This window comes from Arachis ipaensis, chromosome B5, assembly GCF_059453495.1.
Source record: "Arachis ipaensis isolate K30076 ecotype BB chromosome B5, ASM5945349v1, whole genome shotgun sequence".
Lineage (NCBI taxonomy): Eukaryota > Viridiplantae > Streptophyta > Magnoliopsida > Fabales > Fabaceae > Arachis > Arachis ipaensis.
The window spans coordinates 136,867,778-136,895,660 of record NC_142440.1 but is presented as its reverse complement, the minus strand read 5'-3'; the positions used below and the strand labels follow the sequence as shown (position 1 = coordinate 136,895,660).

The 27,883-nt window shown below is 25.1% G+C and overlaps 2 protein-coding genes across 2 annotated transcripts; both read right to left on the bottom strand.

Moving 5' to 3' along the window:
* Positions 1-2,270: 2,270 nt before the first annotated feature.
* On the bottom strand, positions 2,271-6,003 carry LOC107641065 (putative cyclic nucleotide-gated ion channel 20, chloroplastic). The gene is made up of 9 exons (XM_088487292.1): positions 5,935-6,003; positions 5,086-5,319; positions 4,465-4,707; positions 4,221-4,366; positions 4,024-4,101; positions 3,730-3,862; positions 2,980-3,232; positions 2,625-2,790; positions 2,271-2,328 (listed from the first exon to the last, which is right to left on the bottom strand). Exons 1-9 carry the CDS (start codon positions 6,001-6,003, stop codon positions 2,271-2,273), a joined length of 1,380 nt encoding a protein of 459 aa, XP_088343418.1.
* A 1,497-nt stretch (positions 6,004-7,500) lies between these two features.
* On the bottom strand, positions 7,501-9,084 carry LOC107641064 (putative cyclic nucleotide-gated ion channel 19). Its single transcript, XM_016344573.1, has 5 exons — positions 8,890-9,084; positions 8,234-8,392; positions 8,015-8,116; positions 7,722-7,825; positions 7,501-7,516 (listed from the first exon to the last, which is right to left on the bottom strand). Exons 1-5 carry the CDS (start codon positions 9,082-9,084, stop codon positions 7,501-7,503), a joined length of 576 nt encoding a protein of 191 aa, XP_016200059.1.
* Between the last annotated feature and the right edge of the window lie 18,799 nt (positions 9,085-27,883).

Sequence of the window (27,883 nt, the reverse complement as noted above, 5' to 3'; positions counted from 1 at the left end):
AAAATTTAATTTTATTTTTAAATTTTATTAATATAATTTTAGATATGTACAAAAAAATATTTATGTATAAATAAATAATTTTAAATATACCATCTTCAAAATCTCAATTAATTTGTGTCTTATATTCCTTTACCTTACTGTGTGTGCGTAAATTCAAGTTGCTATTACTATGATTCTATTGAAGTTACTTTTTTATTAATAATAATAATAATAATAACAATAATAATAATAATAATAATAATAATTATTATTATTATTATTATTATTATTATTATTATTGTTATTATTATTATTATTAAAAAAATTATTGAACGAAATGATAATATTTGTGTTATGTGTAAGAAAAAAATTGAAATTGTATAATATTTATTTGTTACGTGTAAATATGTTTGGCAGGTATGATATGTCTAGATTATTTATATGGATCGTGCATGGAGTATTGAAAAGTCTAAAAAAGAGTACTTTGAGAGTGGAAGGACAATGTTCTTAAAAAAAGACACACGAAAAACATGATTAATGAAATTCTTTTCAGAATAAGTCAACATATATAGAAGATTGTGTTGATAGATCGTTTTGTTATTAGAAAAAATGGTACAAAAATAATCTATATTATTGATAACTATGTCAAAAATTATATAAGCGTTACTTAAGTTTGTGTTTTATCTCTTATATGTTTTATTTAGTGTGTTGAGTTTTTTTTTTTTTTAAATCAATATATAGTTAAAGAAGTATCTTATGAACAGCGAAGCTTCGCAATGGAGCATAAGAGGAGAGTTGCTGAGTCCCGAGAAATTCCTATGGTTCATTGGTTCCATTGAATTTAATTTAGGAAAAGTTTAGGGTCGACAATTTTATTAAATTTTGTCCAGTACGTAATTAGTAAAAGAGAAATGAGTAATTCTACATTATTGGATAAAATCTCACGCCATTAAAAATATTATCGATGGCTATTTAATAGCTACAAATTACAAAAGTTATTGGCCCTCTAAACTCTTCTTTAATTTATTAACATAAATTAATAAATGATGAAAAGAACAGAAAAAAATAATAATAATAATAATAAAGAGATTCTGGATAATTTGAATAAATAATTTAATTAATTTTTTTAAAAAAAGTTAAAATATAAAAATGTATATTAAATGTAATTTATAAAAATTATTTTGTGTTTAAAAAATTATTATAAAAATATTTGTTTTAAAATTATATAATAAATAAGAGTGATAAAATAGTCTTTAAAAAAAATAAAAAATATATCTAAATTAAAATACTAGACTAAATATTATTAATATGATTTTTATAAATTAAAAAAAAATTAAAATTTTTCAAACAGATCCTATCCAGTATATCACAATGAAGCCACCAACGAAATAGAAGAGCTTCATCACCGAAAATAGAAAAAATGAACTTGTACGTGATGGTGATATGAATGATATATAATATTAATTGATTTTATCAAATAGTTGAGTAAAAATTGAAAGTTAAAAGATATATAATATTTTTAAACGCGGCTTTTTATGTAACTCTATTCTCTGCCATTAATATGACAATTTTTACAAATTAATATGGAATAAAAGTTAGAAAATATTTTATATATAAATCTAATTCATTTAGAAGTTTTATCCGATTATTTGTATGCTCAAACTGTTACAAAAACTACTTATTTATATAACTATATAATATATAATTTAGTATATATAATAAGGATATAAGAGATAATCCATAACAATGTTATTTGTAAGATTTGGATTAAAAATCTCTTAATTTGAGTATGACATATTTACCATCCTGATATATTATATAGACTTCGGTTTTGATGATGAATTGGTTATTTACTTATTTATAGTAGTTACTACATAATTTCGGTTCTACCCTTTGAGACAACTGACATGATTTATTTGTTTGTTTAATTGAAGATCAAGTAAACACGGCCAACGGTGAAAACGATGAAAAGGCAATTCTATAAAAAGCCAGGGATTCTAGGCTTGCATCAAAGAGGGCATTAATATCTGATGCCATGGTCTCCATGGAGCCATAGACAGATAAGCTAATTTATTGCACAACCCAAACTTTCTAAGATCAAATATGATAGATATATGTTTGCAATCATAATTCTCTCTAGAGTTAGCACACGAGTTTAGCTTAAATAACCAAGCAGCAGTCAACATAATTAGGTTTTTTTGTAGCATATATAGGTATTTAAAGTTCTAAATGTAAGGTGCAAATTAATGATGTGAACATATATAGCGTAATTCCTCTGGGACAGTAGCACTCTATGGTTCTTCTTGGTTGCTTCCTGACTCTTCATGCAGCCTTTCAAGCATTTCGTGCCTAAAATATCAAAATTATCAAACAATATTTATAAGCCATGATTTTTTAAAAAAGAAAAGAAAGAAAATGACTATTAGTAGTGAAATTATATATAATTTTATTTATATAATTATTAGATATTTTAAATTTATTATATTTTATTATAAATATTTTTGTATATTTTAAATATTTTAAAAATTTTAAAATTTTATAAGCCATGATTTTTTTAAAAAGAAAAGAAAGAAAATGACTATTAGTAGTGAAATTATATTGAATAAAAATTCTTGGATCAAACTATAGTAAAGAGTATGTATAACCTTTTTATGGCCTCTTCAATAAGTGGAGTGTGCAAGAATTTTGCAAACCGAGTTAGGATCTTTTCAAGGTCAGTAACTTCAACCACAAATGCCTCCACATCTGTTAAACAAGTTATACTCTTGGTGCTCAGAAATCTTTCTTCAGGAAAAAATAATTTGTCACCATCTGCAAAAGATATTGCATTGATTAATTATTATGCGAAACAGAACCATAAGAATTAGTTACCAATCAATCATATAATGCTCCAATGCATATATGCATAATCAAAATTTATTATATAATGAAAGTTGATTCACATTTATAATTAAATTTAAATTAAATTAAATTCATATTTATAATCAATAATTATTATACCTGTGCTACTATTGGATGAAGCTCTCTGAAGACACCAGAAAAGGAGTTCTTGGCAACATGCATCCCCGTCAGATATGTGGACGCTTGTTCCACTGGTGTCCTTGATCTCCAGTGTTCCATGCACAACAAAGACTATCATCTCTATTAAGTCACCTGGATACATGATTGTACTGTCTGCCAAGTACAGCTTCCACTTTGATTGCATACAGATAGCATCAAGAATTGACTGGTGCATGATTTCAAAGAGTTGAACCTAAAAAGATTTTAAAGAAAAAGTGGCTGGTTAAAACCAAGAGTTGAGTTGTCAAATTAAATAAAAATAACTTAGAATAAATATAAAAAAATTAGTTTAAGACTCCACACATTGTTACTACATGAGAAGATTTGAAAATTCAGAACTCATGTCTTGACTAGTTAAAGCCTATCTTTTACTAATTCAACATTTTAAATCAAAATTGAACACAAGTTGTAGTTACCTACTCCATGCAACTGATATTGAAATCAATATTTATTATGTAAGTGTTGTCTATATTAATGCACATATATGTGTTTGTAATACATGCATGTTCCATGATGAATAAAAAAAATGCTTACTGTTTGTTTAAAAAATTCTCTTCTATATTCTTAGGATTATTATTGAGTTTGAGTGAAAAATATAATAATGCCATTTATGTGAGTAAATGATCTTCAGCAAATTAATTATGGAATTTATGCTTACAAATATTTTTAACTTTGATATTAGATTCTTACCTTTTTAATAATGGGGAGAAACTGATGCCTTGTTAGGTCTCTCTGGATATCCTTTGGCATACTCTTCAAAAGTTCTTCTTCCTTCATCCCTTTTGTTGCAGTCCAATTCTGAATTTCAGCATCTAGTATTCTCCTGCATGATAGAAAATAAAAACCAGAATAGGATCCTATTATATAAGTTAATGACCAATGAATAAAATGTAACAATTGATACAAGTGTGTTCCATCACGCATTGTTTCTATCCTCTAAGACTTTTATCCATCCTTTTTATTTTCCCTTAATTCTACTCATACCTGCTTAAATCTTCTGGTAGGTGACGATGCCTTGACCATCGTTCAATTTCATTGCGTCTAAGTATGTTATCTATCTTCCTGCAAACAATATTGAAGAAAATGCATCAAGGACATTGTAATAAAGCTAAAAGTAGTGAAACTTTGATGTCAAATAAGAAACATAATGCACTTCTATTTTTCAGAAAGAAATGTTCTACCTCCGACTGAAACCTTGAATAATACTTGTTATGTTTCCAAATATGATTGCAAAAATTGAGAGCCCCAATGCTCTGATAATCCATAGGAAAATGACTTCTTTCACGCTAGAGAAGCTTGGAGTTTTAACAGAAATGAAACTAATTTGCTGCATTAAAATATATCAAACTATTCATATGTCACGTTTGATTAATAGTTTAAGTTATTCATAATTGACAAAAGGAGTAAAGAATTAAATGAGCATACCGTGATACCCCAGAACAGAGCAAATGCATATTTTTGGACCGGATCATATTCCACAAGTGGCATTAGATCAGCAAAGATCCCATTGCCAGAAGTATTAGAGGAAGAATTGAAACAGTTGCTGGCAGCTGTATTTATCAACCACTGATCTTCATCATTGTTTTTCTTAGCTTCACAAACAATGAGACTCTTACATCCAGTTAAGCCAGAAGCGCTGCAGGTAGTTCGCAAACATTTCTCAACTTTCTGCAAGATGGAAAGAATAAAATCAATTAATAAATGATGTGGCTTATTGCTACACATTGAATCACGAGCTTACAATCATATATATATAATACTATACATTTAAGTCTTTTTATTAACTAAATTGATTTCACATAACAAAAATTAGTTATAACTAATATTATTCTAAATCTTATTATTTAACTTGGTTAATTTAATTCATAAAAAAATTTAAATGTATAGCATTATCCTATATATATTAAAAATATGGAAAAAACAATTAAAATCAGTCTAAAACAATTAAAAATTATTTTATTTTATATTTATTAATTACGTCTAAAATTCAGAAACATTACAATTTTAATTTAGGAAAAAGAACTTAAAAGTATTGTTTCCACTTACCTCTACAGCAGCAAGATATCCGAAACAACCAACAAGATGTCCAATTAGTACAAGGACAACAACATTCGTCGCAAAAACACTCCGAATGGTCTCATGCGTGCCAAACAATTGGTTGGGAAAATACCTCACTATTTGAATTGCATGCTGCACCATCAGCATTGTAAACAGCAAGGGATTAACACGTCCAAGAATGGTAGACACTACCTCATTTTCCGGGACACCGTATACCATCACCTACAGATATTTCACCATGGTTATTTATAACTATAATTAATTTATTAAGGACTTCCTTACTTTAAAATAAAAAAAAATAAAACTTTTTTCTTCAGAATGTTAAACTTGTTAAAATATAATTAGGATCAATTAGTATTATTTAATATATCTGAATATTTATTATAGGAGATTACATCTTTATTATTAAGATTCTCTTAGTACATATAAATACCTTTTTATATTGTATACACTCAATAATATACCATCCTTTTTCTAGTTTAGTTTCTTATTTTTAACATAGTATCAGGGAGTCATGGTATCCTTTGTGAAGAAGATAAGTTATTTTTCTTGCGATGAAATCACCGTAGTTTTTGCATTTTTCTATGTCATTCTTCTTTTTCACTTGTCACTCTTTCATGCTTTTTCACCTCACTGACCAACCTATTTTCGTTGTCTTTTATTTTTTCGAGTCGAATGATCAAACACCATTGTCATCCGCTGCTTATCTATTTTCATGAAAAAATCATATAATTTTTGCTTTCTTTCGGCAGTTACATCTGCGTTCTCTCGTGGCAGTTCCGTCTGCGTTTCTTTCCAGCAGTTCCGTCTGCACTTCTTTTAAATAGCGGCAGTTACGTGCAGTTCCGTCTGTGCTTCCTTCAGACTAGCGGCAGTTCCATCTGCGCTTCCTTGCGGCAATTTCATCTGCGCTTCTTTTGGCAATTACGTCTGCACCCGTTTTATTAGTTTATGCAATTTTTTTCTCTTTATTTGGTTGTTTTAAATAAATTTCAAACTCAAGTTGTCAGTTGAGTTTGAGGGGATGTTAGAATATAATTAGGATCAATAATTAGGATCAATTAGTATTATTTAGTATATCTGAATATATTATAAGAGATTAAGTTTTTATTATTAGATTCTCTTAATACCTATAAATACCTTTTTATATTGTATCAATTCAGACAATTTAAATAAACAATTTGAATAGATAACTTGAATACACTTAATAATATACCATCATTTCTGCAGTTAAGTCTAAAAAAAGTATAACCGCAATTTATTGAAGACAAGAATATGATAACAAAGTAAGAGAAACCAAGCGGTTTATATATCATGGGAACCACTCATATCAAAATGCACAAAATAACTTTTTTTTTAAAATTATGCATGAGAATATGATAAGTGTTCTCACTTGTGTTTTGGTTTATTTGAACGATTATTATAAAAAAGCTAAATTTTATAACCAAACCTTACAGATAGAATTGATTAATTTAGTTCATTTTAACCGATTTTTTTACTTTTACATTAAAAATCATATTTTTTTGGACAAATACAATATTGGGCTTAGACAGTTTATGTTAAAAGAACAATGAAAAGAGCCAAAATTGATCCTTACATCTCACAAAAAAAATCCAATACAAAAAAAAAAATCCAATACAAATTATGCATCAGTTTGCAGGTTCCTTATTATTTCTCAGTTTGAAGGTGCTGCACAGTCTCTTACTGCTGGTGTTGGCAAATCCATGGAATGTCACAGAGGTTGCTGCTTCTATAGTTCTATTGGTTATGCATTGGGCATTACAGAGCAGAGCAAATTATGATGAAATCGGTAAATTGCAGCATAGCAGAACTTCCTGGAGAAGATGAAATCGGTAGCAGCAGCAAGGAAGAAGAATTGGCACAGAAGGGGAGGAATTATGATGCCGCTGAGAAACTGAGAGTGTTAACTAGACTCCGAAAATGGCGATGGACCTCGAACAAAACAGCATCACCGCCGGCGAAGATCCAGGCAAAGGCGAGGAAGCAGGCTAACGGAGGCAGCGACTGGATGGGATATGGCGAGGAGGCAAGTCGCATATTGGGAAATGGAGTTCTCTCATCACATCGCTGGGTCCCTCATCCAAATCGCTGCGTCGCCGGAGCACCAACACGGACAGAACCGTGGGAAGAAGACGAACTGAACTAAGCAAGAGAAGGAGAAGTGGCGCTACGGAAAGGAGGAATGAGACTGAGACGACCAGCGCCTCTAGCTCGAGGAAGAAGGAGATCGATGCAGATCTTCTGGGTTGGGTTGGGTGGGGTTCAGGCCTCAGGGTGCTTTTCGGGTTGGTAAAAAAAAAAATTAAGCATGCCAAGGACTGGTTTATTTAAACCAAATGGCGTCGAACTGGGTTTAAAAAAGTGGGTTTGGAGAATAATTTATTAACCGATTATATTCCTACCAAAAAAAACCGATTATTAAAAATTTACTAATTACAGCGTGACACGTTATCAACTTAAAAAAAAGTTGTTTCATGTATCTTGATGTGAGTCTCCCCCACATATACAATACATTCAAAACTAGTAGCAAGAGAACAAGCAAAGGATATGACAAGAAATTTACCAGAGAAAAAGGAAACACGAGAAAGAGATCAACAGCAAACCCATTCGGTGCTAGCATGTAACGGAGAGCAATCTTTTTTGGATCGTCAACTAGATATCCACCACCAACAGCTGTTGGCTTAGAAGAAATATAAGCCAACCTAAGCTGTAAAACGAAATTCAACTTGGTAAAATTATCAAGTAGCTAGATTCTAAGATTTAGTAATTTTTAAGTGACTAATTATGTTTAATGATATAAGATTTTCTAAAACCTTCTACTTTAGTGTCAAAGCTCAGTAGTCTCTTGAAATACATGATCAAATTAATGTTAAAAAGATTATAAGTGAGAAATTACCTGGAAAGCAATGTTCACCACATAGAGAAGATCAGCGAGGCATTTCAGGTACACAAATGTTTCATTTAGGGAGAACAACTTGACTCCAAGACATTTATGGTGCTGTAAATAAATCACATAAAAAATGGTGACAATATTTACAAATAATACTAAAAAATATTAGAAATGACGAATATTTATGAAATTTTCTAATTAAATATAAGGTAAAAAGGATCATACCTTATCCCAATATAATGCGAAGAAAAATATTGATGCATCCAGAACGATTCTAGATAAGCCAACCAAATAAGCGCGCTTGATCCACAAGGATACCCATTTGCTGTGAGGATTCAGAATAGGTGGAGGCCAGAAGGAGAATGTTGTAGAACCATTCGCATTCTGATTAAAAGCATTAGAGAGCATTAGAGCATGAGAAGACAAATAAAAAAAAATAACAGACCATAATAGTCTTATATTTTTATATATTTTCTTAGTTTCCTAAAACTATGACTATTCACATGGCACAATAAACCTAAGCTGCATATCAAATGAGCTTTATTAACTTAAATTCTTCCTTTTGTAAGAAACAGGCTAGTTATTAATTATTATAGAGTACAATAGAATAATAATATGAAATAATATATATTGCCACTTTTCATTAAACTATACCTATACTTAATTAATGTTGTTACTTTGATTCTTTAAAAAAAATTATGAACCTATATTTTTAATAATTCTTTTTATTTATGTTTAGTTCAGAATTTACTTATCACCTTTCTTACAATAGTTCATTTCATTTCATATTTATGTTGTGTTAACATTAAATAAAAGTAGTATAAGAATACTAACAATCAAAGAAAATTATGAATAAAAAATCTTAAAAATAAAAAAATTACCTCAGTTGAGGCAGCCTTCAAATAGCTCGGGCATGTAATGCAGAATTGTACATCACATAGTCCTACCATGCCAGATGCTAGCAGATTCTTGTTCCCAAATTGATCTTCATGCGGTAGTGGTGCTTCGTCTTCTCCTCCTCCAGTTTCAGGTTGTTCTTCATTAACGTCGATTACCTCCTGAGTCATGGCGGCCATCTTTCCTAGAAGCTAGATAGAGAGATGAGCTGAGTTTTATTTAATGGAGATATATAATATATTAAAATTTTCAGAAAAAAAAATGGCAATGATTGCTTACGTACAACCATTTTTGCATGATCTAATTTTTAGTTATTTTATTTACATTTGTTATCATTTACATTAATTTGTAACAAAAAAATTTATAGTTCGTAGAATTTTTTATTATAAGTAATTTAGTTTAATTTAATTAAATTTAAATTTAGCTGATTTTATTATTATTTAATTAATTAATAATATTTAAAGGTAAAGTTAATTAGAATTAAAAATTAATTAATAAACTAATAAAACATTAAAGTCAATGTAAATATGAGGTTAAAATATTGATACAAGTTTTAAATTTTATTTGTAGTTTAAATTAGATTAATTTATTTGGTTTCGAAAAAAAATTAACCAACTTAAATTAACTATAAAAGAATTTAAAACTTAATTTAACTCTTCAATACTTTAAGAACAGTAACAAACATAAAATAGATTAACAAATAATAATAAAAAAATTTTTTCATTAAAAAAAATACAACTCAATTCATCTTAAATTTTAAAATACAAGTAGCATCACTAACAAGTCTTAACTTGTGCCATAATTTTATTGAACAACATCTTTAAATCAAGTACGGTTTTGTTAATTAATTTGATTAATTTTACTTATTACTCTAACAGTAGTATTATTATTTTTCATTTTTTTTTAAAATATTAATAAGTGTTTAAGACTCCAAATATACTTATTATTAATAATAATTTAGTAAATATTTTAAAAATAAATAATAATTTAGTAAATATTAACATAAAATAAACATTTTTTAATTTAAAAATAAATTATTGTGAAAAAGTAATAATACCATTAGAATAATAATAATACCTATAACCTTATGCACGATGCATGAATTAGAAAGTAATGATTGCAAAGGACCGAGGATCAAGGTACAAATATAGTATTAATATATTAAATACCTTTTTTTATAATTTTTTTATATAAAATTAGTACAATTTTACTTTAATGAATCAAATCCTTTTGAACAAATATAATTTTAGTTAATATCATCTAAACAATATCTAGTTTTAGATAAAAAATATTTTAAACACAAATCACATTATTATCAATATAATTTTAATCGAAATTAATTTTACAAAAATACATTAACTTCAATTGTTACTTATAAATGGTAAACTAAACACACAGCAAAAACTTTTGCTCTAAAGATACTTACAAATGTGGTGGAAAAAACAACAATGCAGATAAAAGAAGAAAACAATTAATATCAAAGAAAAATTTCTGCTAGAGTTAATAAGAAAATAATTTTCAACTATGGGTGGTATATATATATAAGGATAATTTTTGTAGGAATCTTTCAGAACTAAACAATATATATTATGTTCTAAATCAAAGAAAACTTATATTATATATTAAAATTCACATTTTTTTTTTGTATTTCAAAGGAAATCGGGTGGATTCCAATTTTGTATTTTAAAATCTCGCAGATTCCACCAAATTTAAAGGATTTAATATTTTTTATGTATTATATTAGTAAAACTTTTAACTTAAGAGTACGAATATAATAATAGATTTTTTTATCTTTTTAATATATTAAATGTATTAGGAATATAAAAAAATTTAATATTTTTTAGTAAAATAATTCTTATAATGTTCTTAAAATATATTAAAAATATAAAAAATTATTTTTTAATAATTTTTAATAAAATATCTTAGAATGTGTATATGCATTAACAGAAACTACCATTCAAACCACTGTTCTATTGTTATTAAGTGGCATTATGTATTATGTATATAATAAAAATAGTATAAATTATATAATCATGTAGAACCGTAATGTTAATTGTAAGAAGTATAGAAATGCAAATCTATTTTGAAAAATAATAATAATACCACTAGAAATACATAAATCTATGAATTTCGAACAGAGGAAAAAAACATTAGATAGGAAATTTCTTCATTTCCATTCTCTTCTTTATCTTCTTCAAAATAAAGAGCCACTAACATTGCAAGAAGAACTCAAAGTTCATACTTCCCATTACATGAATAGAACAAAAAAATAATATATGTTAAAACTTAAAATTACGTATATAATTAGGATAATAATGTCTGAAAGGTATTAGTTCTTAATTGAAAGACAAAAACAAAAGTAGTATTATAAAGAACAAGAAGAGAGAATTGAAGAAGAGAGAAAAAAAAATAACAAGAGTAGAAAATAACAATTATATAGAAAATTGGTCCAAATAAAATCACACCTTCCATAATTTATTGATAAATAATATAATTACAAATATATTATTGGAAAGTGTAGTGTGATTTATGTGATCCAATCTATTTGGAGGGATACAACTTTAATTTTTATTGTAACTAATTAAGTTTAAGAATATACTTATATACTTCAAATTGAAAATTATTAATTATATAAGAAATATATAAAAGTACATACATATATATCAAATCGAAAAATATTAAGGATGTATGATTTAAAATGAGGAATGTTATATACATCACGCTTTGTACATCTTCTACTTTTAATATTAAAGATGATTGATAAAGAAAATTTGAAAGAAGATAAAATATTTGTCTTTTATACTATAAATAACGGAGTACAAAAATTAATTTAAAAATAATACAAATATCATTTTTCATTTAAAGTTGTGTCCATACAAAATATAAAAGACATTTTCTTCTGAGTCAAGGAATTTTAAATCTATGAGATCTATCTATAATATAACCCTAGGGAAGATCCTTAGAGAAAAGCTAGAGATCGGTTTTTCCAATGATGACTGTATTAAACTTGGACTGATATTTGACCTAGAACCAATCAGAAACTATAAGTAAAAAAAATGATAAGTTATGTCCATGCTGATTGCATTAGAAACAAACACCAACGTTCATGCATATCAGTTTGAACTTTGGACTACTATTATTAGAGGGATAATTAAGCACAAACCACAACCAAATGTTGAAAGAAATCACATAAGAGAAAGGAAGTAAACTAATAAAATTAAAGAAAAGTAACTAGTATCTTCATCTCATATCTTGAAAAAGTTTTGAATAATTAAGATATAGAACCCATTAGCTAAAACCCTAAGCTTGTTGTTCCTTCTCTCTAAAGCTTTTAGCTTCAACCAAATAATATGAATATATATAAGGGTAGTTCTATGGTGGCAGGCACATTTTAAGTGATTAAGGATGACTGATATTTGACTGACTAATGCAGTAATGCTGCACATGACAGCTGGTGAATTTTGCCCATGAGTACATCAACCCTGTGTCAAAGCAGCATCTTAGTGTTAAGCACGGTAAGTTTATGAGTTTACTACAGGATAGGAGAGGGATTTTGACCTCAAAAAAGGACTGTGACATGAGCCAAAGTGTTGGTGGACAAAAAAAACTTATTTTGAAAAATGGTTAAATGACCCAAAAAAGATTGTTAGACCCCTTTAACCATGAAATTTAGAAAATGAAAATGGCTCTTAAGATCTGAATTGAAAACTGTAAAAAAAAAAATAGTATAAAATTGTCTTATATATTAATTTAAGTAAAATTGGATTCATTTGAAAAAGATTAATTCACCCTTGTTGCAATTTTGAAATTGGATTCATTTATAATTTTCTTATATTAATATCAAATAATGATCTAAACAGTTTAAAATTTTTACTTAACAGTCATTAATTATTATTAGAAGGTACAATTATGTAATTACAGATGTAATATAAAATAATTGATAAAATTAGAGTTTTTCTTATTCTAAACCATAAATAATTAAGTTTAATTTACTTGGTTTGGAAATTTTTCTATTTGTGAAATTCTATAAGACTCTTTCAACTGCACACTTTAAAAGTAGTTCATTACTGCATGCTCCATTTTCTTTAATTTTGTTGGGTTCACACAATGCGCATGTTTTCTATTTAAGCCAACATTTCATCATTGCAATTACTTTAGGTATTTTAGCCATAGCAAAAGAACACGTAGCCCAGATGAATACAAGAAGTAACTGCTTAATTGAAAAGAAGAAACCAAGTGAAATAAGAGAAATTGAAAAGAAGAAACCAAGTGAAATAACTATTTCTTACTTTCTAGTAATACATATGACCAATGTTTGAAGATTTCCAGTTGGAAACTGTGGTAGTTTTCGCAAATAATTCAAAAGAAAAATCTTTAACATTCAAAAACATATCAATCTAGATTAATTTTCCAATTCAGTTTTGTGAAAAGTCGGTTCAAGCTATGCGTAACAAGGAATGAACACTAAACATTCAACTTTCAAGAACAAAAGAAGAGAGTTTTTGAATTCTGAATTCTCAATGTGAATTGTAGGGACTGAAAACTTGATTAGTGAATCTCAAGGAAGAGGAGCCAAAGTTGGCTAGCACCGGCAGTCAGGGTTGAGGATTTTCAGAAGAGAGAGAGAGAAAAGGGAGGGGGGGTAAAATGGAGCAAAACCTGGGATTCCGCTCTTCTTGTCTACCCGAAACTAGTCCATTCCCTGCGGACTTCGACGCCAATGTCAACAAGCCACTCCGTCACCGATGCCGCCACTTACCACACTAACCGTTACGGATGTCCTCCTTCGCCTCCTTGTGCTGCGTGCGACACCGTATTTGTCAGCTATGTTCCGCCGGCACTATCAATCGGAACCCTCGATTAAGAACAATGAAGTCTAAAACGACAGGCAATTAATGAACTCGTATGACCTCTTTCTCTATCACCCATAATCAACGTCTTAAGTTTAATCCATCTTCATTACGGTTTTCACCGTGCTTCAACGAGTCAAATTTGTAGGGTCTTTAACTCTGGAAAGAGCTAGCTAGGAGAATGTATGCTAGAGTTTAAGTGTAACTAATACTACAGAACTAAAACACCGATAAACAAAACTAAAGAAAAGGGATAGCAAAAACTAAGAAGAAAGAAATTAAAGAAGCAGAAGAAGAAACTAAGTAATGATAGCAAAAACAGAGATAGATAGATGCAAACCTTTACTTAGAAGCAATAAGGGAAAGGAGAGGACAAAGGAAAGAAGACAGAAGCTCCCAAGAAAGAGGAGACAAACAAGCAAAGAGGAGACAGAACCTCTACGATTAATATTAATATTTTTTTATGTAAATCGCGTTTTATCAAAAATTGTTGTTTCTACCTATAGCGGTTTACAATTAAAAAAAAAAATCACTACAAGGAGATGATAACATCATTTCTATTTTGGTAATGTCACGTATCTTGTTTTTTAAAAATTAATACAAAATATAATACAAAAATTTTTTGTAAGGAATGACATTATCAAAAATATAAATTTAATTGATCATTAATTTTTTTTTACATATAATTTTAAATGAGTAGTATAGGTAAATGATAAGTATGCTAATTGCAATAATTAATTAAAACAATAGATAATGAACATGTTATTTAATTAATTATTGTAGTTATTATTTTTATTTTTTTATAAGATCTTAGAAGCAAAAATAATTAAAAATAAAAATATTAATCAAATAAACTTTATGTTTCTAATCTAAAATTTAATATATCAAATTCTATAAAATTTGCATTTTCGGATAGTTCATATGTTTGAACTAGTAAATCATCCGATAATTTCTATAAATTTTATAAATTTGATATATTAAGAAAATAGTTTAGATTAAAAACATAGAATTTATTTAATTTGTATTTATATTTTTTAATTTTTTTTACTTCTAAGATCTTATAAAAAAAAGTGATAATGATAATTACAATAATCAATTAAATAGCATATTTATTATCTACTATTTTTAATTGAGCAATTAAATAACATAACCACCATCTACCGTTATTTCTAATTGATCATTGTAATTATTAGCATGTTCACAATCTATTTACCTCTCATTCAAAATTACATTCAAAATTACATATAGAAAAAACAATGATCAATTAAATTCGTATGTTTGATAATGTTATTTTTTATATAATTTTTTGCATTACGTCTTGTATGAAAATGTAAAAAAAGGTGAATTTCTCCTCATTTTTTTCTCATTGTAAACAGCTATTCAACTGAAATTGCGGGTAATTTGCTGGTGATTTACATGTAATTTGGTAAAATGCTACAACTTGTAGCATAATTAAAAGAATATACACGCATGTAAAAGAAAGTTAATTTTTGTATTTATGTAATTTATGCTGAGAGTTGATTTAAATATGTAAATTCCCTCCAAATTTCACTCGTTTTTTGTGTTTTAAAAGAAATCGAGTGGAGTCTAAATTTTGTTTTTTAGTTCCAATAAAACCCATCTAATTTAAATGTTTGTAATCTTTTGTGGAAATATATATTTGTTATGCATTTATATTAATAAAATTATAATTTTGAAATAGCCTCCAACAGGTCTGTCTAGAAACAAGATAGACAACAAGCAGTATAATTTTATTACGATTCAAAGATAAGGTCAACAAATATAGAGCTCAACAAAAAACATAAATGTTAATCCAAAAAATATATGCACTATCATGAGGTTTAAGGGATTTCATGGATCCGATACAATCTGCGATATTAATCTGAATTTGATTCAAAAATTGTGGATATGAATTTAATTCGCAAAGCTATTGAGTCGGATTTATGCATTTATAGAATTGAATTGTAGATTTTGTATAGGTATCTTTATATCTGCGGATCTGCAAAAATAAATAAATAATTAATTAAATATTCTTTTTATGTTTTATTTCAATTAATAATGACCATATATGTTGTAGTATTTTAATTTTATTATTTAAAAAATAGGTTTAATATTATTTTAAGAGTAACATATTTAAAAGAGTAAAAAAAAGAATTTTATTAATATTTTTCTTAATAAAAATAAATTTTTAAAAATAGTTTTGTGTTTTGCGGATATGTTGGCCGATATCCGATTTGATCCGCAAATGTGCGGATCGGATCCAAATTTAAAAACTGCGGATATTAAATCCGATCTGATTCGATGATTTTAGTATGGATCGGATCGAGATTTTTGTTATATCTGATCCGATTCAATCCGCATTCACCCCTAAAATTGAGGTTAGATTCAATTTTTGAATGTCCAATAAAAATGTTGAGCCAACTTTCCTCTTGAAACTATGATGGAAAAAAAAAATTGAATTGAGTTTAAGTTGGTCTTAACTTTTTTTCTTTTTTCAAAGTTAAGAGTTAGACTTAACCTACTTTATGGGAAGATTATGTCATTTAAGATATAGTTTGTTAGTTTAAGTTTGTCCTAACTTAATAAATCAATGACTAATGAATTATTCATGATAAATTTGAGTTTTATTTAAAGTGTTTTTACTAGTCAATAAATTATTATATATACCTATTTAGGTAGACGAGCAAACAACAAGGCAAGGACAGATCTAAAAATTTAAATAGAGGAGGAATTGAAAATTAAAATAAATCTTGTATAATCAAATATAATATTATACATATAATTATGATTAGTATTTCTTTATTAAGAAAAATGTTAATAAGTGTTTGTCAAATAAAAAAGTTATCTCATTCTTTATAAAAAAAATTATTCCAATTTTAAATTTAATAAAATATAAAATCATATATTTTTTAATTTTTTGTTAATTAACTTGCTTTCTTGATTATTGAGGTGGCAATAAATTATATTTTTATATTTTTATATTATTAAAAAAATATGACATAAAATAATATAAATCAATTGCGTTAATAGTTTTGTTTTATGAATTTAAAATATACTCATGAAGAAAATATGAATCTATTCATTTTAATAGATTTATTTAATATTTATTATTTTAATATTATAAGAAAAATAAATAAATTTTTAATTTATTTACTTTCATATACTATCATATATATAGATTTTTTAACATTCAATTAGATGTTCATATTATTATAAATATTAAAGTATTTTATATAATAATAGATGTAAAAATTAAGAAAAAAATAATAAAAAAGAGAAGAAACAACCAAATAAAATAAAAAAATTAATGTTATTATAAATATTAAACTACTTTTTTATATGATAATAGGTGTAAAAATTAATTGAAAAAAAAAACGAAAATGTAGAAAAAGAAAAGGAACTCTAAGTCAAATATAAAAACAAATACAAATGTATTAGTTGAGGTTTGAATCCAACTACATAAACACAACATCCCTTGTACCCCTCCACTATAGGCTTCACTCTACTTATTACCTTCGTCGGCGTTATAAACTTATAATAGAATATAAGAGTTTCAAATTTTTTGAGGGCTAAGACCACTACTTACCGTGCTTAAATCCGTCCACGCGAGTAAACTAACTAACTTAAATTGGTTATTATTATTATTATTATTATTATTATTATTATTATTATAATATGAGTGTTAATTTTTTTTTTATTTTATTTTGCTCTTGTCCCGTTGATTACTTTTTTAAGTTAAAAAGCTGATTATGAGATATCGTTCATAACAAGGCAATATCCAACTCTATATCAACCAAACACTGTGACATGCAATTGTCTTTACAAACATGTCCATATATATCACATTTGGAATTTCACTTTAATTTGTTGAAGTTGTCACCTTCCCTAATTAAGTACTAACTCTCAAAATTTGTATTTCTTTGTTGCATGTCTCCAAAAGTCTAACTAGAATCAAACAAAACCAACCGTGTTCTCTTTCTTTATAATTTCAATGATTAACTTGAATAAGTTCAAAATAGTTTTTTTTTTTTTTTTGGCTTTCTTTTTCTTTTCCAGGTAGGTAATTTGCAAACAGGCCTTTCTTTTGTTCATAGCCTTTCAATACATTTAACTTTTGACCTTGACACTTCAGTTTTTCATTGATTCATAACCCAACTGCAATTCCTCATCCAGTTGCGCACGCATCAAATTAGGTATTTTCATATATTACAAAAGCAATTACCTTTCAAATTCACTATTTTAATAGTCATCTGAAAGAACTAACAGCATTGGATAATATCATAATAGAGTTAAAAACTTTGACACTTTGTGTAATGAGTAAAAATAGACTTGATATCCACATAAACAGAGATAATAAGAATTAGTCAAGGCAGCAAAAAATTAGTATTAATATCATTTTCTCTTTATAAGTTCTCTTTCTATGGAATTAATTCTTTTCTTAATTCTCTCCCTATTTCCTCTTATCTCATTAATTCTTTTCTATTCTATATTCTTTTCCTTTCATCTTATGGAATCAAAATTAAACTCTAAAATTAATTAATGATATTTTGATATGTGGTACAGATATTAGCGTTGAATGCCTTGTGATTATTAATTAAACTCTAAAATTTAGAATTTTTTAAAGTCCAAACTGCTACTACTTACTTATATGATTATTGAAACTGTCAATACTACTATTTACTATTCAAACTCCGCTAATGACCAATGTGTTGGTCTCATAGAAGTCACATCCTAGGTTTGAATCCCTGTTATGATTGATGAGTAGTGATGGAATCTTTAGTCTGCGAAAAAAAAATTTACTTTTTTGTAGTGAGGGATTAATTTTATTTTAATTATATTAAAAAATGATAACATTTATATTTAATAAATTAAATTAAAAATAATTTTTAATAAATACAAATAATAATAAATATATTTCGTAAAATAAATTTAAATTTTAAAAATATTATAATAAATATTAATATAAGAATTAAATTTAGATATTAATTAATGAACGAGATTATATTAAATTTTTAATTTTGATAAATATAAGCTAATTTTTAAAAATATTCTTTAGGTGCTTTTAAAAGTATTTCTAACTTTTAAAATCATAAATATATAAATTTTTTTAATTTATCAAATACAAATCTTAAATACATTATACATTTTAAACACATTATTTGTTAAAAATATTTCGACACATAAATGAAATTTTTTGTTGTTCACAAAAATTGTCCTACTGCTAAGAGAAATTATACCATTGAAAAAGTTAAAGAGGTAGATAGTGGTGAAATTGGTGACGGTAAAACCATGATATCATGATATGTGACATGATGATGAGGATAATTTTATATCAAATTCAACCTTTTTTTAGCATCGAAATGGTCAAATATAAAAATAATTGAGCCTATTGAATCAAATAGTTTTTTAAAAATAAAATAAAAATAATTAATTTTGTAACTTTTTATTTAAATATTTAAAGTTAAACAAATTAAACTAAGTTTGACCAATAATAAAAAATAGGTTTAATTATTTTGCAGATTTTAATAATTTTATTAAATTTTTATATTTTTTTTAATTATGTTTTTATATCATATTTTTTTTCAATTTAAAAAAAATATTAATAAATTATGAATTTACTTATATATCCTTGTCTTCATTTTGGGAGACTCTCAAGCTCCATCAATGGCTTCCTCAATCCCCTTCCTCCTCATCTGATAATTGAGAATGCTTTATATATATATGTGAGTGTAGTTAATTTTAATTTCTATGTAAACTTTTACTACTTGTAGAATTTTACAAATTTTTATGCAAACCAATACAAGTTTTCGATGTAGGAATGCATAAACCGCTTCGAGTAAAAGCGGTTTATGATGACACAAAAACAAAGGAAAAACTGAGACTAGTTAGCGGATTAATCCAGCCCATGGCAGCTTCATCTCATGTGGGTTCTCAAACTGGCTATCGAGCTGCATGGAAGTGGATCAAGTGTTGCTGTCTTTGGTCTTGGTGCTGTTGGATTAGGCCATTAGGAGTATGATTATTATCTTTGTAATTGCCCTATGGTTATAGTTTTTAGCCTTTAGTTTTGACTAATAATGAATTTCCTTTTATCTATAATGAAAATTCTTATAATGATTGGTAAATCACATCATTAATATTTAATCCAAACATTGAAGCCTGAAAAATATGAAAACTGATGCTAAAATATGACAACTAACTTACTTGCATCAGAATATTATTGTTTATAATTTAGGAAAATTATCACTGTTCTGCTTACTTTTATGAAACATAAAGTTTCCATGTACGAAACATGAAATTCTCATGTTCGATCAGGTAGTGGGTATGATGATTTCGTCTTTTAATATATCTCTCAATGACAAAAAATATTCCTTTAATTAGAAAGAGCTAAAGACAAAAAAAGACAGCTAAATATTGGTTTTTGTAGCTTGTGCTTAATTGATTATTGCACTAATTTTACTGTTTTTGTATTTTAATTTTTTTGTTGGTATAATTTGATATATAATTAATGAATTTTGAACAGTGCACAACTTAATTTTTTTTCCTTATGTGTACTTGTGTAGTATAATTTTTTTTATTAATATGATTATATGAAAATGATGAGCGGTAAAAAATTGGAATTTGTATTACATTATAATTTTTTTTTTATATTATGAAGCATTGAACTTGATTATGAAAATACTACAAGCAAAATGAATTTGTATTTTTGTAATAAATGATAAAATCAATATTATTTTAAAATTTATAGAACTTCCAAAATTTATTATCTATAATTCTATTTCCTACACTTTGAGCTAAACCTATTAACAAAGACGTTAATATAAAGTTTGTCAAACCCATCTCATTTTGTAGGTGTCTAAATTTATAAAAAAAAAAATTTAAATATATCCTTAACAATTTTGAGTTATAAAATGATATTAATAACGTAATTTAATAGATAATTATGAGTAACAAAAATTATGGCTTGGCTCATCAGTAATCACAGGTCTTGTTTTATGTATTGTCTTTACTTAATTTAATTTAAAATTTTAGAATATATTTTTTTATTAAAAGATATTGGTACAATTTTATAATACTATTTAAAATATAGAAATTATTATATCTTTAATATGATTTTTGGCGCAATATTTTTTTTAATTTGTGTCAATTTTATCATAATTTTTTTTATTTTTTTTAGATTAAAATTCTTTCTTTTGGTAATATGTGCAAAAAAAACTAAATTTGCTTTAATTTTTGTAAACTATTTAAAATTTATTTTCACATTCAGTAATTGCAAAAACATAATATAATGTTTAAATGGTAAATGTTCTTACTTTAATTTAAAATGGTAAATAAATTACTTTTATTTAAATTTAAAAAAGTGTCAAATATATAAGAAGAGAGTTCGCATATCAGGATTAAAAAAAATAAAATAAAAAATTTAAAAATCAAATAAAATTAGCGTGGCTAATTAATACAATAAGTGTTTGAATAAATTAATTATATAATATAAAAAAATTATCAGGTATGAACAAGTTGCTAAGATTGTTTTTATCGCGAGTCTTAAAAAGATAAAAATATTGGTAATTATTGAAGTGTACTGACATAATTCATCTGCTGAAATTAGCAATATCAATGCGTAAGTTGTGAAGTCGACAAGGCTAAGAGAGTAGTGATATAAATTGACGCTGTATATAATTTGAATTTCTTATTCAAGTAGTCAAAGTCAACTGCAGCTGAAAAATGCTATGGCATTTTACAAACCTTTCTTCTAAACATTAATAACAAGTACCTTTGCTATCTGTAAATTTAATTCATGTGCCACTTTTAAATACAATTATAAAATGTTAATTATAAATAATATTTGTCTAAAATGAACATAAATAATTTGTGTGCATTTAATATGCTATTTTTTATAAATGATTGAATTTTTATAAAAACTAAAAGAAGTTATAAACGAATATTAATAGATCTTAATAAATATAGAACATAAATAAATAAATATTTATTTTTATATAATATATTTTAAATAAATAAAAAATATATTAATATATAAAGAAATTATAAATATTTCTATTAATCGAAATTAATTAATGATATGAGTAACATTTTTATTACATTAAAAATAAATTCATATTAAGATGTTATTTTTTATTGCAATAAATAAAATATAAAATAATTTATATTTTATATTATTTGACATATAATAGATTATTTTATATTAAAATTTAAATATCTTAAATAACTATATTTGTTAAAAATAATATAAAATTATACAAATAAAATTTATTTTTGATGCATTACTAGTATAAAATAATTTTGTATATGCATCTAATTATATAGCAGCAAACATAACTATATTTTATATTGACAACTTAAAAATCATCTAAAACAGGACGTAATTAGATGATTATGTAAAATTGTAAATGTTTTATACTATTAGCGTATCAAAATTAAAATCATACCAATATTATTCAAAATAATTTTTTTTAAGAATACATATATAATTACATAAAGATATTGATTTTTTCTATAAAAATTAAAATTTAATATTTTTTTTTTAGTTTTTAGTTTTTTTTTTAATTTAAAAACAAATGTTAAAGAGAGACTGAAATAAAAAATAAATCAAACTAGATAACCTAATTTAATGCTCAGTTAACTTATAGGCTACTTTTAGTAAATTCCAACATAAATCTATCTACTTTTCAACTAGCTTGGGCAAACAGCAAACTCCAACCCTCACAAATGGGCAAAATAGTAGACTGGTTGCATGATCAAGATAGGCTTTTTTTACATACTGTCTACAAACACTATTTTTTCTTGAATCTAAACCATTTACATTTTTTAAATTATATCTTAAAAATTCAAAATGGAGGAACAAAATGTTTGGTGTTCGTACAACGGAGGAACACGTGAACAACTTTCTATAATTTATACACCTTAAAATAATACAAGAATAATTTACGTATTTAAATCAACTGTACAATTAATATTAATATTTCTTTATGTAAATTGCATCTTATCAAAAACGGCTTCTATCTATAACGGTTTATAATTAAAAAAAAAAAAGTCACTATAAAGAGATAATAACATTATTTTTATTTTGATAATGTCACTTATCTTGTTTTTTAAAAATTAATACAAAATATAATACAAAAAGATCTTATAAAAAATGACATTATCAAAAATATAAATTTAATTAATCATTGATTTTCTTTACATATAATTTTAAATAAGTGGTATAGGTAAATGCTAAGTATGCTAATTGCAATAATTAATTAAAAAAGATAGATAATAATGAACATGTTATATATTTAATTAATTATTGTAGTTATTATTTTTATTTTTTATAAAATCTTAAAAGCAAAAATAATTAAAAATAAAAATATAAATTCAAATTCTATAAAATTTGCATTTTCGGATAGTTCATATGTTTGAACTAGTAAATCATCCGATAATTTCTATAAATTTTATAAATTTGATATATTAAGAAAATAATTTAGAATAACATAGAGTTCATTTTATTTATATTTATATTTTTTTATTTTTTTTGCTTTTAAGATCTTATAAAAAAATGATAATAATAACTGGAATGATCAATTAAATAGTATATATACTATCTACTATTTTTAATTGATCAATTAAATAATATAATCACCATCTAGTATTATTTAATTTCTAATTGATCATTGTAATAATGTAATTATTAGCATGTTCACAATCTACTTATTACTCATTTGAAATTATATATATAAAAAAACAAAGATCAATTAAATTCGTATATTTGATAATGTCATTCTTTATATAATTTTTAGCATTACATTTTGTATGAAATTGTATAAAAAGTTGATTTTCTCCTCATTTTCTTCTCATTGTAAACAGCTATTCAACTGGAATTACGTGTAATTTGCTGGTGATTTACATATAATTTGGTAAAATGCTATAACTTGTAGCATAATTAAAAAAATATCCGCGCATGTAAAAGAACGTTAATTTTTGTATTTATGTAATTTATGCTAAGAGTTTATTTAAATATGTAAATCCCCTCTCCCCTCCCCCAAATTTCACTCATTTTTTTTTTGTTTTAAAAGAAATCGAGTGGAGTCTAACTTCTGTTTTTTTATTCCAATAGAACCCATCTAATTTAAATGTTTTATATTTGCTGTGTAATCTTTTGTGCAAATCTATATTTGTTATGCATTTATATTAATAAAGTTATAAATTTGAAATAGCCTCCACCGGGTCTGTCTAGAAACAAGATAAACAACAAGTACTATAATTTTATTACAATTCAAAGATATAAGGTCAACAAATATAGAGCTCAACAAAAACATAAATAATGTTAATCCAAAAAATATATGCACTATCATGAGGTCTAGGGTCTTCATCGATTAGATTCGATTCGTGATATTAATTTAAATTCTATTTGAAAATTGCGGATATAAATTCGATCCACAAGGATATCAGATCGAATTTACGCACTTATACAATCGAATTACGTATTTTGTGTAGGTATCTAATATCTGTGAATCCACAAAAATAAATAAATAAATAATTAAATATTCTTCTTATGTTTTATTTCAATTAATAATTATCATATATGTTGTATTATTTTAATTTTATTATTTAGAAAAAGTATATTTTTTTATTTTAAGAGTAAATATATTTATAAGAATAGAAAAAGAAATTTTATTAATATTTTTTAATAAAAATAAACTTTTAAAAATATTTTTGTGTTTTGCGGATATATTCGATCTGATCTGCAAATATGCAGATCGAATCGGATCCAAACTTAAAAACTGCTGATATTAGATTCGATCCGATTCGATGATTTTATTATCAATCGGATCGAGATTTTTGCCATATCAATCCACATTCATCTTTAACGAGGTTAGATTCAAATTCTAAATGTCCAATAAAAATGTTGAGCCAACTTTCCTCTTGAAACTACGATGAAAAAAAGAAAAAAAAATTGAATTGAGTTTAAGTTTGTCTTAACTTTTTTTTTTTAAATTAAGAGTGAGATTCGAACTTGAAATATAGGAAGACTATGTCATTTGAGATATAACTCGTTGGCTTAAGTTTGTCTTAACTTAACAAGTCAATGACTAATGAATTATTCATGATAAATTTGAGTTTTATTTAAAGTATTTTTACTAGTTAATAGATTATTACATATACAAAACAAAATTCAATATATACTTATTTAGGTAGATGAGCGAACAACGGAGCAAATAAAGACGGATCCAAAAATCTAAGTAGAGGAGAAACTGAAAATTAAAATAAATCTTGTATAATCAAATATAATATTATACATATAATTACGATTAGTGTTTCTTTATTAAAAAAATGTTAATAAGTGTTTGTCAAATAAAAAGTTATCTCATTCTTTATAAAAAAAATTTATTCTAATTTTAAATTTAATAAAATATAAAATCATATCTTTTTTAATTTTTTTGTTAATTAACTTGCTTTGTTGATTATTGAGGTGACAATAAGTTATATTTTTATATTTTATATTATTAAAAAAAATATGACATAAAATAATATAAATTAATTATGCTAATAGTTTTGTTTTATGAATTTAAAATATATTCATGAAGAAAATATAAATTATATATTCATTTTAATACATTTATTTAATATTTATTATTTTAATATTATGAGAAAAATAAATAAATTTTAAATTCATTTACTTTCATATACTATCATATATATATATTTTTTAACATTTAATTAGATGTTGATGTTATTATAAATATTAAAGTATTTTAGATAATAATAAATGTAAAAATTAAGAGAAAAATAATAAAAAAGAGAAAAAACAACCAAATAAAATAAAAAAAACAATGTTATTATAAATATTAAACTACTTTTTTATATGATAATAGGTGTAAAAATTAATTGAAAAAAAAAACCAAAATGTAAAAAAAGAAAGGGAACTCTAAGTCAAAAATAAAAACAAATACAAATGTATTAGTTGAGGTTTGAATCCAACTACATAAACACAACATCCCTTGTACCCCTCCCCTAAAGGCTTCACTCTACTTATTACCTTCGTTATAATAGAATATAAGAGTTTCAAATTTTTTGACGGCTAAGGCCACTACTTACCGAGCTTAAATCCGTCCACGGGAGTAAACTAACTAACTTAAATTGGTTATTATTATTATTATTATTATTATTATTATTATTATTATTATTATTATTATTATTATTATTATATAAGTGTTAATTTTTTTTTTTTTATTATGTTTTCTTTGCAAATAAAATTAACAACATGCAAAAATATTTAATTTTAAATATTTTGCAAATTGACTTTTTTTTTTATCAAAGTTATCCTTCTCGATTTTAAATTTTTAATTCAAACCTAACTTATTTTTTCTAATAAAAAGGATTTTAAATTTTAAATTTTATTTTTACTTTAAACATAACTTTCATATAATTTAAGAATGTGTTTGGTCTCAAATTATTTTTGTTTTATTCAAATTTTCATTTCTCCAAAATTTTATTTAGGGCAAAAAACGTTAATAAGCCATGGTGACCAATTATTTACACAAATCTGCTAAAGAAAAATCTAGTTCATGTATCAACCAAAAGACATCTCTATGTAATTTGAACCAACTTAGTTCGAATTATAGTTCTACATAATTCGAACCTACACAGTTCGATTTGTTCAAGACGAAGTTCACAATAAATCGAACTAGCTGAGTTCGAACTACAAGGATACATAATTCGAACCAGGTGGGTTCGAATTATACACAAACACACGCACACACTAATTCGAATAAGGTGGGTTCGAATTACACACAGTAATTTCTATGCTGTTAAAAAAGTAATAATTTATTAAAAAAATTTTATTAAAAAATTTATTAAAAAAATTAATAATTTAAAAATAAAAAATATATATATTTTATTTCATACATTAAAAAAAAGCTAACAAAATATTTAATTATGAGACTTCTTTAAAATATTTGTGATCTATCAATTCGAATTTCATACAATACTCTTTTATCCATTTTTAATAGCTCATGAATATTTTTTAATAAATTTTTTTAATAAATTTATTTAAATTATACTAAAAAAATATTTTATCCTATGTAAAATAATTTTTAAAAAATGGCTTAAAATATGTTATGAGTACTATAAAAATTTGTATTGTTCTAATAACTTAGGTAAATACATGCATGTACTCAAATTTTAAATAAAATACTCTACATAGTCAATAATAATTTAAAAATGAAAGAAAATATTTTATTTTATACAAAACAATTGAAAAATATATTTTATTCTAATACAAAATAATTTTTAAAAAATGGCTTAAAAGATGTTACGAGTACTATAAAAGTTTGTAATATTCTAGTGATTTAGGTAAATACATGATAAAAATATTTTTTTCTTTAAGATCTAAATTATTATTGACTATGTAGAGTATTTCTTAAAGAAATTTAGGAGTACTATAAAAATTTGTAATATCCTAATGACTTAAAAATGGACAAAAGAGCATTGTATGAAATTCGAATTGATAGATCACAAATATTTTAAAAAAGTTTCGTAATTAAATATTTTGTTAGCTTTTTTTTTAATGTATGAAATAAAATATATATTTTTTAATAAATTATTACTTTTTTAACAGCATAGGAATTACCGTGTGTGTAATTCGAACCCACCTAGTTCGAATTAGTGTGTGCGTGTGTTTGTGTATAATTCGAACCCAGCTGGTTCGAATTATGTATCCTTGTAGTTCGAACTCAGCTAGTTCGATTTAGTGTGAACTTCGTTCTTGAACAAATCGAACTGGGTAGGTTCGAATTACATAGAGATGTCCTTTGGTTGATACATGAACCAAATTTTTCTTTGACGAATTTGTGTAAATAATTGGTCACCATGACTTATTAACGTTTTTTGCCCTTTTATTTATACCATTTTCGAAACCACATTAATATAAACTATTTCCATGTTACATAGTCATTTTAATGATTCATTAATGTGATAAGAAAAAATTAATTTTCAGTGTATTTCGTAATATTTAATAATTCAATATTTCATTCATTTATTCATTTAATTTAAGTTTTAAATATCTTAAAATATTTTAACTTTATCCATTTAAATATTCTATCCATAATGTACAATAAAAAAAATTAACACA

What these genes read in the sequence shown, in the direction of transcription:
- LOC107641065 (XM_088487292.1), bottom strand. Translation starts at nt 6,003, where the DNA reads ATGAAATTGCCGCAAGGAAGCGCAGATGGAACTGCCGCTAGTCTGAAG. An exon ending in TTCTCCCCATTATTAAAAAG is followed by an intron (nt 3,233 to 3,729) that starts GTAAGAATCTAA and finishes AAATCTTTTTAG; the next exon opens with GTTCAACTCTTTGAAATCAT. An exon ending in TTCATCCAATAGTAGCACAG is followed by an intron (nt 2,791 to 2,979) that starts GTATAATAATTA and finishes TATCTTTTGCAG; the next exon opens with ATGGTGACAAATTATTTTTT.
- LOC107641064 (XM_016344573.1), bottom strand. Translation starts at nt 9,084, where the DNA reads ATGGCCGCCATGACTCAGGAGGTAATCGACGTTAATGAAGAACAACCT. An exon ending in TGAAGGCTGCCTCAACTGAG is followed by an intron (nt 8,393 to 8,889) that starts GTAATTTTTTTA and finishes GCTTTTAATCAG; the next exon opens with AATGCGAATGGTTCTACAAC. An exon ending in TCGCATTATATTGGGATAAG is followed by an intron (nt 8,117 to 8,233) that starts GTATGATCCTTT and finishes ATTTATTTACAG; the next exon opens with CACCATAAATGTCTTGGAGT.